This window comes from Micropterus salmoides, unplaced genomic scaffold (assembly GCF_014851395.1).
Source record: "Micropterus salmoides isolate LMB-PRFRI ecotype aquatic unplaced genomic scaffold, ASM1485139v1 Ms_hic_scaffold_2, whole genome shotgun sequence".
In the NCBI taxonomy this organism is placed as follows: domain Eukaryota; kingdom Metazoa; phylum Chordata; class Actinopteri; order Centrarchiformes; family Centrarchidae; genus Micropterus; species Micropterus salmoides.
Genome location: NW_024041150.1, coordinates 48040254 through 48059872, shown reverse-complemented (window position 1 = coordinate 48059872; position 19619 = coordinate 48040254). Strand labels below are relative to the sequence as shown.

The 19619-nt window shown below is 40.5% G+C and overlaps 3 protein-coding genes across 5 annotated transcripts in view; 1 reads left to right on the top strand and 2 right to left on the bottom strand.

Annotated features, from left to right (window-relative positions):
- Positions 1-19619, top strand: part of LOC119913119 (butyrophilin subfamily 2 member A1-like) — a 206992-nt gene that overhangs the window by 82038 nt on the left and 105335 nt on the right. The gene's annotated exons all lie outside the window — the stretch shown is intronic.
- On the bottom strand, positions 4514-6864 carry LOC119913118 (coxsackievirus and adenovirus receptor homolog). The gene is made up of 4 exons (XM_038732450.1): positions 6753-6864; positions 6297-6332; positions 5190-5537; positions 4514-4846 (listed from the first exon to the last, which is right to left on the bottom strand). The coding sequence occupies exons 1-4, from the start codon at positions 6781-6783 to the stop codon at positions 4692-4694; spliced, it is 570 nt and encodes a 189-aa protein (XP_038588378.1). The 5' UTR covers positions 6784-6864; the 3' UTR covers positions 4514-4691.
- On the bottom strand, positions 8961-17038 carry LOC119913112 (Fc receptor-like protein 5). 3 transcript variants are annotated; one of them, XM_038732443.1, is made up of 5 exons: positions 16890-17038; positions 16153-16188; positions 11029-11292; positions 10476-10950; positions 8961-9109 (listed from the first exon to the last, which is right to left on the bottom strand). In XM_038732443.1, exons 1-4 carry the CDS (start codon positions 16918-16920, stop codon positions 10652-10654), a joined length of 630 nt encoding a protein of 209 aa, XP_038588371.1. In that variant the 5' UTR covers positions 16921-17038; the 3' UTR covers positions 8961-9109; positions 10476-10651. The 3 variants fall into 3 exon arrangements, with proteins under 3 accessions (XP_038588371.1, XP_038588370.1, XP_038588369.1); XM_038732442.1 differs by lacking the exon at positions 16890-17038 and having other exon boundaries at positions 8961-9903; positions 16153-16521; XM_038732441.1 differs by lacking the exon at positions 16890-17038 and having other exon boundaries at positions 16153-16521.

Here is a 19619-nt window from a genome sequence, read left to right as displayed (position 1 = left end):
ACATTCCCTTTTGACCCTGCCATTGTAGACACCATATTAATAAGTTCATCATTTATATATTGAAGAAGATATACTAATTAATCACACAATTACAAACATAATTTATTCAATTCAAAGCCTTACACACCAAAGCCATGGTGCCATAACAATCACTCTGCCTGTTTTACATTTACTGTCCACTTGATGGCACAGTAGAGCAAATTAAGCACCGTGACGCTTCGGCTCATGAGTGAACCAATGGGATGGAAAGCTCACTAGTTCAAACAGTTTGATGAACAATGCCAACTGTTGAATGGATTGAGCAGGACATCCTCTGTGCGGCTGGTCAGTACAGTGAGTTTGGTGTGGCAGGCAGGCAGTGGTGCAGAGAGACCGTTTCAGACCACGTGGCTTCAGGGAAGCAGACAGGCATGATGTTATTCAGGTGGGCCAGTCAGCCTGCCACTAAGGGGGCCCTTACTTAGCATGCGCTGTGAACACTGAGGGCCCTGGCATTCAACATCCTAAGGAAGCCTTGGGCCATACACCGCATGAGGCCCCAGGGCACTGATCCCATTGGTCTATAATCCAGCACTCAACTGGAAGGCCCACGTTGATCGTCTCTGCTCCAGACTTCAAACGAGGATACATTTTTTATGTAGACTTAGAAATACAAAAATGGATGCTGTTGTTAGAGAATGTATTACAGAGAGGTAAGGTAACCTGACAGTACAGTCCACATCCCAGATCGCTCGTCAGGTACAGACAGCTATGAAGATTATGGGGGTCAGACAATCTATCAGAAGTCGGTTATCAGACAGGCACAAAAAATTGTGTCTGATCCAACCCAGGGAATTTTCTTTGGGATTCTGTCTTTCACTGTTAGAATGTACATATGATTAAAATTATAGATTGTTGCATTCTTTGTAAGTGGGCAAACCTGCAAAATCAGCAAGGGGTCAATACTTATTTCCCCCACTGTAAATCTGCTGCTGGCATCACCAGCACTGACACTTCTTCCCTACAGCTGGTTTCAACAGCTGATAGAAGATCTTCAGTATGTTGTTGCACACTGATGTCAAATGGTTTCTGGAGTAATAAATATATACATAAAATCATAAATCAATGAAAGTCCTATTAAACTTTGTCCACAAGGTGGCAGCATAACATCAGAAAGGCTTCACAAACAAACTTTGGAGAAACTGTCCAAAGAAAGAGATTATTATCACTTTGTATTCATGTGGTGATTTAGGTTTAGCCTGTATCCAAACATCCTCACAGTGGGATTCAGGCTCTGTTTTAATGTTTCAGAATTCAGTTTTGTGTTAAAAAGGAGTTCTTCTGAACATTTATTCTTTGAGAATGAAACCAAAGCAGAGAGGACTTGGTTCTTGATTGGTGTGATATTGTCTCAACTCAGGACATTTGGTTCTGATGCTACACAGCAGAGGTCTCATTAGCCAGAAACAGACTGGAGGACGGCTGGATTAGTTTTGTGACGTTCAAAGAACGTTTCGTTCATTTGACCTGATCTTGTATGTGACTCAGGAGGAACGGGTTGTCTCAGTGAGTAATTCGTTCATTTTCAGGCATGCGTGAATGGTCTTGGACTCTTACGTTCACTCGTCACAGCAGCTGCATGGGCTCCGTCAGCACAGGAAAGTATTGATTAGTTCACGACTCTTAACTGTGGTTCTCTGGGTTTGAATCGTTCATTTGTCACGAGACAGCTGGCTACAGGCTGTGGTTAGCAGGCAGCACAGGAAACACAATCTAACATTACAGTTTGCTCTTAGTTTGTAAAATATGACGCTCTGCTGCCAGTGGACTTGTTCATGTCTGTGATTGGTCATCTGCTGCTAACACCACCTCTTTTATGTGAACGCGTTCATGGCTGGATTTGGAAACCCTGGGTTGACTTACCAAGTTGATAACCAGCTTCGTTGTACCGCTTATCGCGATCCCGATTGTTAGGGTTAGTTTAACCAGAGAACAAAAACATATCCTGGGTATGTTGAACTCACTTCGTGGTACAGGCCCCTGGTATATTGTCCAAAACCTGCTCATGTTCTGAGTTACTGAACAACATGCAGCTGCTGGTTAAAGATTTACTACTGAAGATACAGATAAGCTCAGGATTTAGATCTCTGCGTTATTTCAAATGACACACAGAAAGCAGGCCAAAGGAGTTTCTTGTGAACACAGTTTACATCCAAAGGTTTAAAAGTTCTGAACATGAATTGCTCTCAATAAATAATCATAATGAAAAACTGAACTTTGATCACTTCTTTTCTCTGAATGTTTTCACTTTCACAGGTCACCGTGACATAAAAACTACATGAATAGAATCAGCAGTAAAATCTGATATAAATCCTGAAAAAGTTTTTTGACGACTTTTTGTTTAAAAAATGTGTTTCCCGACCGGTTATACTTCTATACTGGTAGTAGTGACGCTTGCGCAGTAGAAGTAAAACAGACCCTCATGTCAGTGGAACCACACGATTGGCCGAAATATGTTTCTCGCTTTGTTTGTTAAAAGCAGACGATTGGCTTTTTAGTGGGAAGGGCGGGATAACAGCCATCTTTAAAGTTACGTGCTTTCCCCATAGAGTTATATTAAGGGTGGCGTGTCTCCTCTATAAAGCCTCTCTGGAGATACCCACGCACTATTTGTGCTGAAGCTGGTGATCTGTTGGTGTGATTGTGAGCGCTGCTGCTGGAGTCCTCACTAAGACCAGGAGAGAGATCAGTGTCAGTTGTTAAAACTGGCTTCCTGAGGGTCAAAGAAATGATTTTAAGACACTACTGTTGGTTTTTAAAGCACTGAATGGTTTACATCCAATCTGCTCCTCCCTTCTGCAGCGGACAGACCTCTCAGCTGGTCTGGGATCAGGACTGCTTACTGTCCTGAGAGTAACCAACTAACTAAACCTTCTTATGGCCCGTTTCAGAGTCCTTAACAAATAGAGGAAACCACATTTAAGGGATTATTAGAAAAAGGATTTTTATTAAGTAAAAGTAATTTAATTTAATGAATATACCAAATCATTTTTAAAGTTTCACAAATGTGGCTGGTAAAACATAGTGCCAGGAGCCAAGAAAGCAACAAGCTGTGGTGCTGGCGACAGGAAGAAGCATGCAGACACACACAAACACTTATTTATGCTTCCTGAAGAAGCAGAGTATGACCACACTTTGAAACAACCCCAGAATACTGCAGTCTACTTCATCAGGATCAACTGATGACTGATAACTGATTGCATTTATTACATAAAATGTGGGACTGTTTGTCAGTCTTTTCCTGGTTTACTTTGTTTTAGTCCATTTAAATCTTTTCCACTCCACCACTGCAGCCCCCTGTTTTAACTGTGTTCAGCCCAACAGAGGCACAACTGGACCAGCTTCTGCATCCAGAACAGATGTAACCATGATAATTAATGTCACTGAAACTTGATGACTAACTGTGTCACTGAGAAATCAGAGAAAATAAATGATGTTTTTTTAAATTGCGGTGGTGTTTGAGCAGACTTTGCATCATCCGCCCCACCATCTCAGTTTGAAGCAGGAAGTGTGGTTTTATTACAGGAAACATTTCTGAGAAAATCAAGTAACACAACGTCAGCGCACATCAACACTTATGTCACTAAAGCAGCTCAGCAAGAACTCAATGTTACTCTTTAGTTTGAGTTCAGCTGCATGATATCTAGTGTATATCTTGTGTTCTTACACTGTAAAAGATTATTGTCTTTAATGATTTGCGTGAGGAAAACTGTATTCTAAATAATTTGTTTGTCCTGTCAGACTCCAACACTGACATGGTGATTAATGTCTTAATAATTTTCTATTGTTTCAGATCTACTTTATCCCATTGTTGAGTTAAAAAAAAGCTGCATAGAAACATCTCACTGACAGAATAGTGAACTATTCTGTGACTGCCATCCTAAGACAGGAGTTATTAGGAGTTGTACACCTTTTTTGAAGATTTATCAATAACTCCTATCAGGATAGCTCAGCAGTAAAACATTAGCTTCAATTTTCTCTAAATCAAAGGTCTCCAAAGCTAATTTGACAAAGTAAAAGCAGCCAAGAGCCATTCGTGTCTTATCATACTAATTACAGTCATTCACATCATGTCAAAACACTGAAGCAGCCGACTGAGATGTTTGTGTGTGTAAACATTTTCAAAACATCTTAAATTCACACCAGTTTTGTTTTGTTTTCATGTCATAGAAAACAAAACAATATTAACTATTATACATTTTTTATTAGTATTCATTATTATTAACAATATTATTAACGATATTATTATTATTATTCTCCCTTTACTTTTAACACTGTATATGATGTACTCTGGGCCTGGCTATTTGAATTTAGTGTCATAAGCATTCAGTCTTTACTACAGTTAGAGAGATGACCGGCACTGCATGGGGTCAACAAGAGAGGTACTGTATATACTTGAGTGCACTGTGGTGGGACTTCTCCTCAAATAAACAACTGAAGCAAAGACTTAGGGATCTGCCACACAAAAGCTTTCTTGAGTTTGATAGGTAAGGTTTTAATAGGATGAGTCCAAAAGGTCACATGGGTTATCATAAGTTTCCAGTACAGTACCCACTTCTTCATTCTTATGGAATAACTTTAATTCTCATCTCTGGTCTTATAGTCAAACAGAACAAACACTGCAGCCAACTCTGCAGTTGGGTAAACTTAAATCATAGCAGCCCGTTGGTATGAACTATATTTTCTATAGATGAAAAAACACCACCACAAAGAAGAAGAAAAAGAAGAATCACACCAACTGGCCGACCGACTCTCAGTCCAACATTTCCTTCCTTGTCTCCTCCCTCCTTGTGTCCAGCTGTGTGACCTGCAGAGCAGAAACAGGTGTGAGGTATCAGCTGTCAGCAGGTGAACAGAATGTCAGACATTATCTACTGCACTTTGATCACATGACTCGTAGCAGCTGTTTCCTCTAAAGTCTCATCAGCAACATCTTTCTAAAACACAAACATCTGATCTGTGATGTTTCTCAGCTCAACTACCAGGAAGCAGCTTCACCTGAGAGACAAAGAGACACTCTGAGCTCTACACGCTGACCTGAGAGACAAAGAGACACTCTGAGCTCTACACGCTCACCTGAGAGACAAAGAGACACTCTGAGCTCTACACGCTCACCTGAGAGACAAAGAGACACTCTGAGCTCTACTCACCTGGCTCTGTCACTGTCATGTTGATGATGCTGATGAGTTTAACTTTCCCTGTCTCGTTTTCCTCTCTAACCCGACACTCATATGTTCCAGTGTCGTTGAAGGTGACGTTCTTCAGAATCACAGAAGCGTCTCCGTCCTTCATCTCTGGATCTCTCAGCTCCACTCGACCATGATAAGATTCATGCTGGTAGTTTTCATGTGAGCGGCCGTCTCTGAAGAAGAAGACATAAATATCATCTGACTTCAGGTCAGTTCTGTTCCACTTTATCACTTCTATGGTAGCATTTCCGTGACCCCGACAGGGAAGAGTGGCGTCCTCTCCAAGCTTTGCATTCACTTCATGTTGATCTGATTAAAAACAGATCTTTAGGAGGTTACAAACATATCCAACAGCCTACAGAGTCAGATTCTACAAAGACAGTGTTTAGCCTATTTGAATCAATAATAAAATAAAAGACATTATAATAATAAGTACTGGCTTTTTGACAACAAAAGTATTAGACGAAGAGAAAATTCTAGTACATTTTATGATATATGGATTAAAAAGTAATAGCTGTACAGACTACAGTTATTAAAATTATTAATAAAGGTAATTCAGGAAGTTTCTGTATTTCTCTCCTAATGATCATGTAGTGTAAAATAAACTCATAAATCAGCATAATCAAAAGGCATTAATCAATCTGTTGATCTACTTCTCAAATTTCCTTTAAATACTTCAGTACTAAAAACTGTAAATATTTGTTTTGTTGAAAGGTCGGTTATCACATCTGTTTATTTCTGATATTTGGGTTTTATGCTGTTGTACTGTATAATAAAACCTGGACACGGCACCACTACCCATTCTTGCTTCCAGTCACCTGCCACCCACAAAACATTTCCTATAGGCCACCATTCTGAAAGAGTTGTCTGTAAAACTGTTGTGAGGAACCCAGAACTGCAAACAAGGTCAATTATGAGTCTTTCAATTATGAAAAGTTAAAAAACTTTCCTCTAGCTGAGAACGAAGTTGGCCGCAAACCCCAGAAGTAAACCCAGAAGCAAGACATTTTAGGGCAAATGCGCCAGGTGAGCAATTCTTAATGCACTGAACAGGTGCCATCTACTCACCTTGGTTTGTTGTGCAGCACAGCAGTGAGGTCAGAACTAAAGAGAAATCACACTCAGGTTGGTTTGAGGTTTTACTGCAGACACAACAACTGTACACCTCAGAGAAGATGGAGACCCTGATCCTCACTGAACACTCACAGTATCTTCCAGCTTTAACATCACTGTGTGTTTGAGTCTTTGTCCCTTTAACATTTTAAAGCTGGTTTCACTTCCTGCTCTTAAAGGTTGTATTAAAGTGAAGTGAGAACATTTTCTGAACAAACTGTTAAAAAATGATCTTCTTTCCTGTTTGCTCGTCACATTTCTCTGTAATTTCAGTAACTTCTGACTGTCCTTTATAGCTTGTTTTGGCCTCACTGATCAATAAACTCTTTGTCTTTGTAAGATGTTTTTATAAGATCAGATTTTTTATAATATGATCCCGTATGAAATGTGGGCACAACAGATCGTACTTACAGAAAAGCCAATGAAGAGATGTTTGTCCCATCGTACCATTTGGTGATGTGAGATCACACACTGAATTTTTCACTTAGAAAAGCTCAAACCACAGTTTCCTTTGTACTTTACTGCCTGTTTTCCTCTGCTGCAGTTGGCAGGAAATGTACTTGCACGGTTGATATATGATGTACTGGTCTCTAACTAGTCAGCACTATCAGCTCCCTTCTTACAGACAATTTCACACCCTCACATACTTTCTTAGAAAATTAAGGTAGTTATCAACAAATCACACTTTTTAATCAGAAATTAGGGTTGGGCCGATAGACGATGTCCATTGGCGGTGGCTGACAGACATTATGGTGTTGAGCCGGCATCGTGATCGTGATTTCTCCATCAGCAGTATTTTTTATAAAGTTGCCTAAAAGACACAGAACTCATCTATTTTCCTTATTTTTCCACACACTATCCGTTATCACAACAGGGCTGCGTGCTTGTTGATGACGTAGTCAAACAACCAAAACTAACATTTGCACTCTGACAGAGTGTTGTGGTGATTTGCTGTCGTGTGGCAACTCCACGCCCAGGAGGATAAAGGTAGTGCTGGAAAATAATGGTTGGCAAACAATATTGACACTTTGGGCCCAATTTGGACATTTTCACTTAGGGGTGTACTCACTTTTGTTGCCAACGGTTTTGACATTAATGGCTGTGTGATGTTATTTTGAGGGGACAGAAAATTTACACTGTTATACAAGCTGCACACTCACTACTTTACATTGTAGCAAAGTGTTATTTCTTCAGTGTTGTCACTTGAAAAGATATAATCAAATATTTACAAAAATGTAATTTAAGATAATAAAAAATGTTTCACATTGTGTTGAGATTTTGTTTTTTACACGCCCAAAAGCAGACACAGACTCAGAGGGAGATGTTTTAGTAAAAGGTTTATTGAAACAATAATAGATGAAGGGAAAAAGGCTGATGAATGTGGAGTATGGATCATCTGTACTGACTGTTAAACCTCTTTCTAGACTTGATTCTAATGATTTCAACGTACTATTTACTGTGTCCGTATTGCAACATGGAACATTCACAGTTATTAGAACTAATTTTTAGCTCCTACTTCAGAGAAAATACTCTTCCAGCACGAGAGAAACTTTGAGCTACATAAGTGAACGCTCAATTGTTGAGGGGCTTGTTTGTCTCAGGCAGCAGTAGTGTTGTAGTACTCGAGACTGGTCTTGGTCTTAAGACAGGTCTTAAGACCACTTTTTGATGGTCTTGGTCTCGTCTCAGACTCGACCTCCTTTGTACTTGGTCTTGTCTCGGTCTCGGACATAGAGGACTCTGGATTTTATTTCAAGACCAGTCAAGACCATAACTTTGGGAATATCAATAAATTGCTTTTGCATTGTCTGATTTGTTAACATCCTAACATAAATAAAACTTATTGCTTCAAATGCAACCAATAACCCTAATTAAACATGTGTTATTCCCGTTAACGACTGTCACCCCTCCCCGCGATGCTTATGTTGATTTCAGCTTTTAATGTTTGTATGTTTCTTTGAGAAGTAGCTATGATCTCGTTCCACAGCATGCTGTGCAATGCAGGGAACTGGTCTTGGTCTCGACTCGGTCTCGCCCTCTCTTGGTCTTGGTCTCGACTGCTCTCAGCCCCTAAAAGTCTTGGTCTCAATAAACTCTGTTCTTGGTCTTGACTTGGTCTCAGTTTGGGCGGTCTTGACTACAACACTAGGCAGCAGTTTACAAGAATTTGCTAAATTTTACGATAAATGGCAAATTAAGCCACACAGACTACATACAGACAACTTTGATTTTAGCCTTCATTATTAGCCTGATCTAAACACTAACATAGCATAGTCCTGAAGAATCCTGTCATGTTTTACCTTGTGGGGCCTTGACTCCGTGTGACTGTTTGAAAACAGATTTACCAACCAGAACAGAGGCTCAGATTGATGAGATTGTTCTATAAAATTGTGGTGACCTAGTTATCTGTAGAAACTCTGAAGTAGAAGCATGCAAAGACTACAAAGGATGCCTCACTTTGTTAGTACTACAAAACTTTCCATTTGAATAATCTGCAGTAAATCTTGCGCAGCAGAGACATCAGGTACAAGTACTAAAAGAAACAAACAAAAGTTAATTCAAATGTTCAGAATTACGAAGATAGTTGTCTCTAGCAGTAAAGGAACAATTCAGACTTAAACCAGTGGTTTAACTTCTGTATTTTCTGCTGCTCAGCTGGTCATAAAGCTCTGCTGCAACTCAGAAGTGATGCACAGTGCATGTACTCAAAATCCTCAGCCGGTCTCTCCTGAGCTGTTGGCATGGAGATGGGTGAGAGGTCCTCACACCTAAATGACAAAATAGGTCGACAGGCTTAACAGACCTTAAGTACGTTACCTAAACTAAGGTTTAGAAAAAGGTCATAGTGTTAGTTAAAACCATGATCTTGATCACCATTTGGATTACTCTGTTATGTTTTTGCACTGCCAACCTCCCCTCACCTCACCTGTAAGATGCACCTGTTCGTTTTTATAAAACTCCACTAAATATACCTCTGTCTTCTCAGTGTCTAAGTTGCTTAAACTATCAACCTTTTTCTGTTGAGGATGTGCTGTTACTGTCAGGGGAGTTGATAATAACATTTAGATAAACAAAGAGGCAAAAGTATCAACACTACTACATTATAAATAACAACAATCAACACTAACTGTAACGATGCATTTTGCAATAGATTGTACATTGATTGATTTATTAAAGGGAGAGTAAGTGATTCTGCAGAAAGATTGTTAATATTTGAACTCAACAGCCAAACAAATACACCTCTCTCTGCGGTGCTCTCACAATAGCTCCGCCCCCCAAACTTCTCTAAAGTTTCTCCATCTTTGAAACACCTTCGCTGTTGTCTTTCTTCTCTAATTATACTCATCCGACCTTTTCCTCTTTGGCTGTTTCTCAAACATCTCTCCTTCTTCACGGTGCCTGGAGTCCAGCATGTTCGAATGTGCCAGTGTCTTGAACTCCGATTGCCCCCTCCCATCACACCTGTGCACGAGCACTCACGCCACCTGCTGCTGATTGACTGTAACAGTGTTGTGGGGAAGATCCACACCACCTTCCGTGTTTTCCATTTACAGAACCAGGGCTGTGTAGGAAAATTGATTTTTTTTCGGAACACACAAAATGGAGAGCTAGCAAACAGCGAGGAAATGCCAGATTTAACAAAAAGTGTATTGATTAGAATCACTTAATATCCCTCTGAATATGGTCTATGTAAGTTCAGTGAATGATTTCACCACATTCTCATCACAGTGCATCATAACTGACATTTTCAAACAGCTTGACAATGCAAAGTATTCGACGCTAAAGGTACCCTTCAGCATGCATATGAAATGGCACCGTTTGCTGTGTCGCAGCAACACAAAGGAGGGTTAGCAGGTTGACATGCATAAAGTCGGTGACTTAGAAGTAACATTTCTGTTGGTTATGGTATGGGTAGGGGGCTTTGGTGGGCTGTCAACACCTTTACCACAAACCTAGCTAGCTAGCTAGCTAGCTAGCACTTCCGGTCTGTACGAGGAAGTGACTTCCCAGATCTTCTCACAGAGACGTTGAAGGGTAGCTTTAGCGTTAAATAATTACGCTTTGTCACTTTTTCTGAAAGCGTTGGTATTGGACACCCTGAGATGAGAACGGTCTGATGATTCCGAGTGTTACCTGTGGGCCTGTCTTGACATAAATGCAGTGGAAAGTGGAGATGCAGCACAGACAAACACCAATAGGTAGCAGACCAGTCTGAATACAAGCTGGAGGGGACCTAAGGCAGGGGGTGGAGCTCCAGATGTGGGCGGAGCTGTGGTTGTAGGTTTATCTGTAGAGAGAATCCCACCTGGTCAGATGACTCTCTGGATGAAATAAGTCCTGAAATCAAAGGTAACCTCCTCACCTGTGACAGAGATCCAGCTGGATGGAGACTCTCCACGACCGCTGATGTCACACTTGTAGAGGCCTTCATCAGACTTGTTAACATGGTGGATGGTCATGTGACCTGTAGGCTCAGTCCTGATGAGGGAGCCATCTTTATAGAAACCAGCTGGGAGGTTGGAGGGAGGGGTCTCTGTTTTACAGTGCAGAGTGACATCATGTCCCTCCATCACAGGGAGGACAGGACTCTGCAGGATCACTGGTCCACCTCAACACAGAGACAAACTACAGCATTTCATCATTTACACACAGCTTCATCAACACTAACTCCACAGTCTGATCTTACCAGTGACAGTGAGGTCAATGGTGTTACTGGTTGCTCCCTCTGTGGACTCACACCAGTACACTCCACTGTCCAATGGGTCGAAGTAGCTGATGTTACAGGAAGAAGCAGCTGATCTTCCCCAGTCAGCTCCACACTGAGTCCTGGTTTCTCTGGTTGTGTTCCTCCTCAGCGTCCATCCAGCAGAGCTGTCATCCTCCTTACAGCTCAGAGAGATAAACTCTCCTTCAAAATGCTGAGAGCAGCTGGGACTCACAGACAGAGAGGCTGGAGGGGATTATAAAACACTAAATGAACTCTGGAAGAAAGGTTGAAACCCAAACGTGTTTCTAGAGACTGAAGCCATTGATAAAGTTCAGGTGTCTTAACTCACCATCTGTCAACCAACTGCCATAGATCCTGGTAGAAATTGTACATTTTGTTTTTCCAATCATGTCTTCGTAAATTTGAATGAAGTTTATTTAGCATTTAGGAGTGGGCATTTGGGATTGAGGAGTGTATGCAAATAAGGGGCGTGGTCCAAAGACTGAAGGCTGAGTTTGAAACTGCTGGTGCACAGAGGCACCCTATGGTCAGCAGGGAGATCTGAGTGCTAAAGAGCACACTGCAATGAAACTAAACACAGCTACTGAGCAGGGCTGGAGGGAAGACAATACTTTATAATGTGATAATTTCCTTCTCTTCTCAATTTACACCACCTCACTGGGGCCGATCATTCGCTCGCATGGCTTCTCTTACCACTGCTACGCAGACGACACGCAGCTCTACCTATCCTTCCCGCCAGGCGATCCCACCGTCTCGGCACGGATCACGGACTATCTATCAGACATATCTGCATGGATGAAGGTTTGCCACCTTCAGCTAAACCTCTCTAAGACTGAACTCTTGGTCATTCCAGCCAAGCAATCTATCCACCATAGCATCAAACTACAAATTGACTCCGCAACCATCACTCCAACCAAGGTGGTGAGAAACTTGAGTGTCATGATTGATGACCAGCTGTCCTTTTCAGACCATGTTGCTACTGTCTCTCAGTCGTGCCGCTTTTCTCTATACAACATAAGGAAAATCAGGCCCTACCTCACTCAGTACGCCACCCAGCTTCTGGTACAGGCCATGGTTATCTCTCGCATCGACTATTGCAATGCTCTCATAGCAGGTCTTCCAGCTTGTGCGGTGAAACCCTTACAAATGGTTCAGAACGCAGCAGCGCGTCTACTCAGTGACTCCACTGCCTCCCAGTGGCCTCCAGAATTATATTCAAGTCACTAATGCTTGCATACAGAGTGACTACTGGGTCTGCACCAATCTAACTCCATAATACAAACTTGCGTTCCTTCTCGGCCGCTATGCTCCTCCAACGAACGCTGCCTGGCTCTGCCATCCCTTCACACAAAGCAATCCCAGTCCTGGCTATTCTCATCTGTGACACCACGATGGTGGAAGGAGCTACCACACGTCATCAGAGCAGGGGCGTCCCTCTCTAACTTCAAGAAGCTCTTGAAAACTCATCTCTTCCGAGAACACTTACTCTTATAACGCCTCTAACTCCTAACCTCTAACATGCACTTCCTGTGCTCTTCTTCTTCTATCCCCTACAATGATCTTGTATTGATTGCACTTTTTGCTTTGATTGCACTTTTGCTAACTCTTACTTCCTTCCCTAGGTATCTACCCCATTGATGTGATATGTACTGTGAGCTCTTACTAGTATTTATTGCTGCTCTTACTAGTATGTATTGTCAGTTGTAGATCTGTAGTTGTAGGAGAGGCAGAGAGACAAGGAAAGAGAAAGGTAGATTTAACAAGATAATGTTAATTTGTGCATTAACTTCAAACATCTACAACATCAGGGAAAAACCTTTTCTGTTTCAGGTTGTTCTACTAATGTTAGTCAGTTCCAGTTCTGCACACTGCATCACGGGGCGTGTTGGAAAACAGCCTGTGTGACCCGAAGCTGCAGAAATACTTTCACTTTCCATTAGTGACGTGTTAAAGTGTGTTTAGTCTCCGCTCCATCTCAGAACTGATGCTCCAGACTGTGCAGAAGTTACAGTCACTGTCTCCTGATGCCCCCAATGTAATCCTGGGATATTTTAATCACTGCTCACAGAACAAATCCTTAAAAGGCTTTTATAAATATATATCTTGCCCTACCAGAAATGGCAAGACACTTGATCAATGCTATGGTTCAATTAAAGGGGCCTATAAATCCATACCGCTCCCTCCACTTGGTACAGCAGACAATAATTGTGTACATCTTATTCCTGCATATCGCACATGTTTACAGAGGGGGAAAGTTCTCACCAAAAGGGTGAAGCTTTGGTCTGAAGATGCTGTACAAGAACTGCAAGGCTGCCTGGACTGTACAGTGTGGGAGGAGTTCATTACATAATCTAGGGACCTGGATGAGCTCACAAATGTTGTCAGTTCCTGGATCTCATAATGTGAAGAAACTGTAATTCTGAACAGAGAGGTAAAGATTTACCCCAACAATAAACCCTGGGTGAGCAAACAACCTAAACTCCTGTTAAATAAGAGAAAACATGATTTTAAACAGGGCAGTGTCAATGAACTAAATTCTATACAAAAAGAGATCAAACAGGAAATAAAGAGGTGTAGACTGGGTTACAAAGATAAGGTAGAAAGACAACTAAGTAATAATGATTTGGGCTCAGCCTGGGACACTGGCAAGAATATTGTTGGACTTAATGACAAATCAAGGAAAAATATATTTTTAGAAGTTTTTACGGCAGACTCTGCTCTGGCACAGGAGTTTAACAAGTTTTATTCTAGGTTCGATGTCCATGATTTTGTAAAGAAACGCGTGCATTAAGGGACAGTCTAATTAACTCTGGTCTTCTTACTCCTCTTTTTCCCGACCGCAATGTTGTGAACACTTTCAAACAAAGCAAGTCCTGTACAAGCCCTGGCCCTGACAAAATTAGCAGCCGTATGCTTACACATTGTGTGGATCAATAAGGCTTCATTTTTTTATCATATTTTTAACCTGTCTTTGTGCCAAGTCCCAAACTTACATCTTACATCTACAATTATTCCCATCGCAAGCAACCACCCCAAAATTCTGAATGACTACAGACCTGTGGCTCTAACTCCATTAGTTATTAAGTCCGTTGAAAAACTGATAAAGAAAGAACTGCTGGGTAGGATTAAACACCTCCTCAACCCCCTGCAATTTGCATACAGAGCCAACATGGGGGTGCAGGACGCTACCATAAATCTGCTCAACCCCATATACAAGCACTTAGAGGGTAAAAAAAAAACATGCCAGACTGCTCTTTGTGGATTTTTCGTCTGCCACCATCCAGCCCCATTTATTGGGGCAGAAGCTCATAGAAAATTTCGGGTTGGACTGCAACCTGGTGGGCTGCACTTTGGACTGTCTCACTAACAGGACACAGAGAGTGCGAGTAAATGGACATCTTTCTGGAATATCAGTGAGATCAACCGGCTCCCCTCAAGGCTGTGTTCTCTCTCCTCTGTTATACATTATGTGCACTAAAGACTGCCGTAGTGAACAGACGAATAACTGTATCGTAAAGTTTGCAGATGACACAGTCATAATAAGTTTAATGGACACCACTGAAACATCTCACGACCCTGTACTGAACTATTTTTTAAACCGGTGCAAAGAAACCTTTTGTGTGAAATGTTAAAAAGACGAAGGACATGTGCATTGATTTTAGACGTCACCATCCAACTCCTGAAAAGACGATAATAGATGGAAAAGAGGTTGAAATTGTTGAGTCGTACAAGTATCTGACATGCTCAGTAAGAAAAGTCAGCAACGTCTCTTCTGTCTGAGAAGGCTAGCTAAGTATCAAGTAGACAGATCCCTGATGACATTGTTTTATAAATATTTTATTGGGTACGTCTTTACTTTTTCATGTATTTGCTGGTATGCTTCTCTTAGTTTAAAACGGAAAAACACATTAGCAATGGTAAATAAAATTAGCAGCAAAATCATCGGGATTCAGCAGATAAAACTAACTGAACTGTACAATAGACATGGGCTTAAAAAGGCAGAATCCATCATGTCTGATAGTTCTCACCCCCTGCATGCAGAATTTAAGATGCTGCCTTCTGGTTCCCGCTTCAGTCAGCCACCACCCAAAAGAAAAAGATATAAATTCTCCTCCGTACCCTCTGCTATCTCTCTGCTTAACTCTGTGAAGAATAGGTAATGTCTGCACATAGGGCATGCTTGAACTTAAAATTTGAATGTTGTGTTATTTATTTACCCCTATGTCTGACCCTGTGTTTTTAATTGATGTTGTTGTCATTGTTGTCATTTACTGTATGTAATTCTTTGCTACTGCAGCAAAACTAATTGCCCCTCTGGAATTAAGGTCTTAAAATTGAAATTGAAAGTCACCAGTAAAAGGAGCACTATCGGTCTGACTATCATTGGATAATCCGTAATTCGTTTGTGATTCTTATTTGCTTCCAAAAAATCTATTTTTTGCAACTAAGTAATAAGAGTGCTGTACATACTCATACTTTTCATGTTCATACTTTTCAGTTGGCCAACATTTCTAAAAATCCTTTTTTTGTATTGATCTTAAGTAATACTCTACGTGTCTGAGATTTTCATTAGTTGTCAGTTATAATCATCAAAATTGAACACTTGAAATATATCAGTCAGTGTGGAATGAATGAATATAATATCCAAGTTTCACTTTTTGAATGGAATTACTGAAATAAATCAACTTTTTGATGATATTCTAATTATATGATCAGCACCTGTATCACCCTGTCTCATTGTCTGTCTCTCTCTCCTAGGCTCCACATCTCCTGGTTTGGGTTTGTTTCCTGAGTTGCCGTCAACCTTCGATCATACATTTTCACTCATCCATGCATTCCTGATAATCACGTTTTCTCTGTTGTAAATAGTTATGTTGTTTATAGTATATTTAATAAAACATTCTTTTTGGCACTTTAACCTGCTTGGTCTTCCCCTTATTGTCACATTCAATGAGCCGGGATGTGACAGTATCATCATCAGCCTGAACTCTTAAATCCTCCAGCTGTGTCCTCAACACTGACTTTTCTATCAGGGTTTGTGTGACAGTGAGTTTCAGACGCTGGCAGAAGGAGTTTACTCACCTTGGTTTGTTGTGCAGCACAGCAGTGAGGTCAGAACTAAAGAGAAATCACACTCAGGTTGGTTTGAGGTTTTACTGCAGACACAACAACTGTACACCTCAGAGAAGATGGAGACCCTGATCCTCACTGAACACTCACAGTATCTTCCAGCTGTAACATCACTGTGTGTTTGAGTCTTTGTCACCTGCATCAGGTTTAAGAACACATGTTCTACAGAACTTATTCATCTCTACATGGTGGAGCTGAGTGCAAAGTTAGCATGAGCCAGAGTCAGAACATCTACAATGAGAATGAGAATAACACAGACTTTTCTGTTGAACCTGAAGGCAACACAGAACAAACACACAGTGAAGCCAGTTACTTTGCATTAGTACGTCTGGGCATCCTGGACGACTGATCCTCTTAGATAACTAAAACTAACTAACCAACACTGCAGCTCACTCCAGGAAACTCACATTAACCATTTACCATCCAGTTTAAAGTTGAAGTTTCACTTCCTGCTCTAAAAAACCTGTTTGCTCGTCACATTTCTCTGTAATCTCAGTAACTTATAGCTCGTTCTGAAATTTCCTTTAATGCTTGTTTGGTCCACAGTGATCAATACACTCTTCTGTCTTTAAGATATTTCTACAATATCAGATTTTTTTATAATATGATCCCGTATCTCATCTTCTGTTCTTCTCCAACTCAGCACACCTGCTAACTGTGTAATTCTAGACAGAACAAATCGTACTTACAGATAACCCATTGAAGAGATGTTTGTCCCATTGCAGCACTTGGTTATGTGAGATCAAACGCCCTATAAGTTCACACCACCGTTTCCTTTGTACTTTTCTGCAAGGTTTACCTAAGGTAAGACGCCCCTGTACTTAAACCACAAGGAATTATTTGCTGAACTTATCAAAAGGTGTATTGATTATAATTACTTAATATCCCTTAAATTTAATTTGTCTGAAAGAGCTACTCATTTTTTATGAAAAAATGCCCACAGTGACACACAGCCCAATGAAGGTTTTGATTTCTTTCACCAACAGTTGTGCACTTAGTGCTGGGCTGAGTTTCGCTTCTGATCTGTTTTGCATTTGAATGTGTCTCAGTAACTGGCAAACTTGTTCGTTTACAATCCTCCAATAAGCCATAGATGAAAAGAAGAGCTTTGTGATTTCAGTGCAGCAAGACATGAATCATGAAGTACTCTTAAAGTTGAGTAGTTTGGAAGAAAGTTGAGTTGTCTGTTCCCATTGAAACCCATTCATTTTTAAATGCATAAAAATATTACTATAAAATCAGCCATTACAGATATCAGCAATAAAAGTACATATCTCCTGAACAGAAAGTACAGTTTGAAATTGAAATGAGGTTCCTAGGACAAACACTACAGGAGAAGATAGATGCAAAACAAATATCAAAATAAAGAGAGAAGAGAACAAAATTTAGTGTTGGCTCCAGAGTAACTCTTCTGACATCTGGTGGTTGAAAACAAACACAGAGAATCAACCTGACTTAGTAAGTAAATAAGATTTATTTACTCAGTCACGTGGTAACTTTTAGTAACTGGTGCATGCGATTTAAAAATCTCTAAACTGTGTTATTTAAAGTGTTTTCAGTTACAGGCTGGGATTTTCTTAATTTATTCAAGCATGTTTGTTCTTACATATTCTTAACCGAACACAAGAAGCTTCAAACTGTTTCTGTTTACTGTCAGCAGGCTCAGATATATTTGATCAGGGAAACATGCCAGTAGGATTTAGAAGTACAATACAGTTAGAACAGAAACACTCACCGCATCTTCCAAAATGATGATGATGATGATGAATATCCACCTCTAAACTGTTTTAACAAAAACTGAATATTACATGAAAGGATTTTTGCTGTGGTAGCCTGTATCCCTTCTCTTAATCAGGGTTGGAGCCCTGATGTGATTTGAAATCACAAAGTTTTCTATCTATGAGTCCCTGCTGAGTCAGTACTCATGCTTAGCCTTCCCTCCTCTTTTGACTCTCTGTTTGGGGAAGTAACCTCTGTAAATGCTTGGCACCTTTTCACTTCAATGATAAATTAATTTATTTTAACTAAGTTATAAACTCCTGTGTTTCTGCAGTCTGCATTCTCTGACATGTACAGAAAAAAGTTGCATTATTACAAGACTAACATCATCATTTAATAAGAATTTATATATTATTTAAGTCTAACTGCCCTACACCCTGCTGTGCATCACTTAGTAGGCAATCACCTTTAGTCCGTTTGTTTGTATTGATCAGGCAGAAATCTCACCACAAATCTACACAAATGTTAAATCAGCACCTTAGATAAAGCGCAGCTTACAGTCCCAAACAGTGCGAGGCTGTGCTTCAGTTTTTGCATGTTAATATAGCAAAAACTTTGTCAGCTACGTCACAGCTGGCACTTGATTGGGCTACTATAATGTTTCTGTGATGATAAAGTATGTCATGTTTTTGGTAAGAGTCCAAATTAATGCCATGGTGATGATTATGACATGGTTGTTTATGTTAACCCAGTTATGTGTTATGAATGTTGGTTTGCAGTGTTCAACACCAGAGTCCATGATGTGACTACTGTTTATGCTTATCAGACCAGATTCTCTAAGAGGTGTGCAAGACCACTCTAACCCCCAGTGAACAGGACCAAATGACAGTGGCAGAGCCAGAGAGTCAGTCTGTGCTGTTTACAGCATAATGCAAAACACAGGAAATTCAGCTGAACCACTATATGGACATTTGTGATGGACAGAGCCAAATTGTTCTCACTCCAAAGTCGTCACATATGGACGGATGGTCAGAGCCATAGTTGTCAGTTTGTGACGCAGTGGGGATGCCTTTACAATCACAGTTCGACGTATTGGGGGAAGCCCTGTAACATCGGTTTTTGACGGTAAAGGCAGGTATATGATATTTAACAGAAAAGGTTGAGTAAGGAAGTGGTTGGGGTGGATGGAGGGCCAGAACCTGGACTTTGAAGCAGGAGGCTGGGGTTTGTGTGCCACGTGAAACAAAATGTCAACATAAATATTTTTAATTAGGCAAGTTACATAAATTGACGTAAGTGACGTTATTTAAAGTACATTTTAACTCATGTACATAGTTGTTTGAACCAAAACCATGATCTTTTCCTAACCTTAATAAAGTAGTTTTGTTGCCTAAACCTAACCAGACTGCAATGTTTCAGGACTTCAATAACGCACGGTTTCAAAATGGCGATGTTTTGAAACGCTAGTGTTTTATTTTTGAAAGTGTAACTGGACGTTGCAAATTTATTGTTGCTAACTTTACCGGAAGTTGTATATTTGTTGTTACCAAACGTTGCTAACTCGACCGCGGAGCCCTAAATGTCAATAAATGACACAAAAGGGCTACCCAGGTCATTAAAAGCCAATGACAAAGGCCCTTGACCAAGCATCAATATGTGACGAGGTGGGAGTGAGAACGTGTTGACAGAGCCGCCTTCAG

Coding starts and splice junctions, on each gene's coding strand:
- LOC119913118 (XM_038732450.1), bottom strand. CDS start 6,783: ATGGGACAAACATCTCTTCATTGGCTTTTCT. Junction 6,333..6,752: donor ATCTCTTCATTGGCTTTTCT/GTAAGTACGATC, acceptor ATTTCTCTTTAG/TTCTGACCTCACTGCTGTGC. Junction 5,538..6,296: donor GTGCTGCACAACAAACCAAG/GTGAGTAGATGG, acceptor GTTTTTAATCAG/ATCAACATGAAGTGAATGCA.
- LOC119913112 (XM_038732442.1), bottom strand. CDS start 16,342: ATGCAGGTGACAAAGACTCAAACACACAGTGATGTTACAGCTGGAAGA. Junction 11,293..16,152: donor GTGCTGCACAACAAACCAAG/GTGAGTAAACTC, acceptor AATCCCCTCCAG/CCTCTCTGTCTGTGAGTCCC. Junction 10,951..11,028: donor CATTGACCTCACTGTCACTG/GTAAGATCAGAC, acceptor CTCTGTGTTGAG/GTGGACCAGTGATCCTGCAG.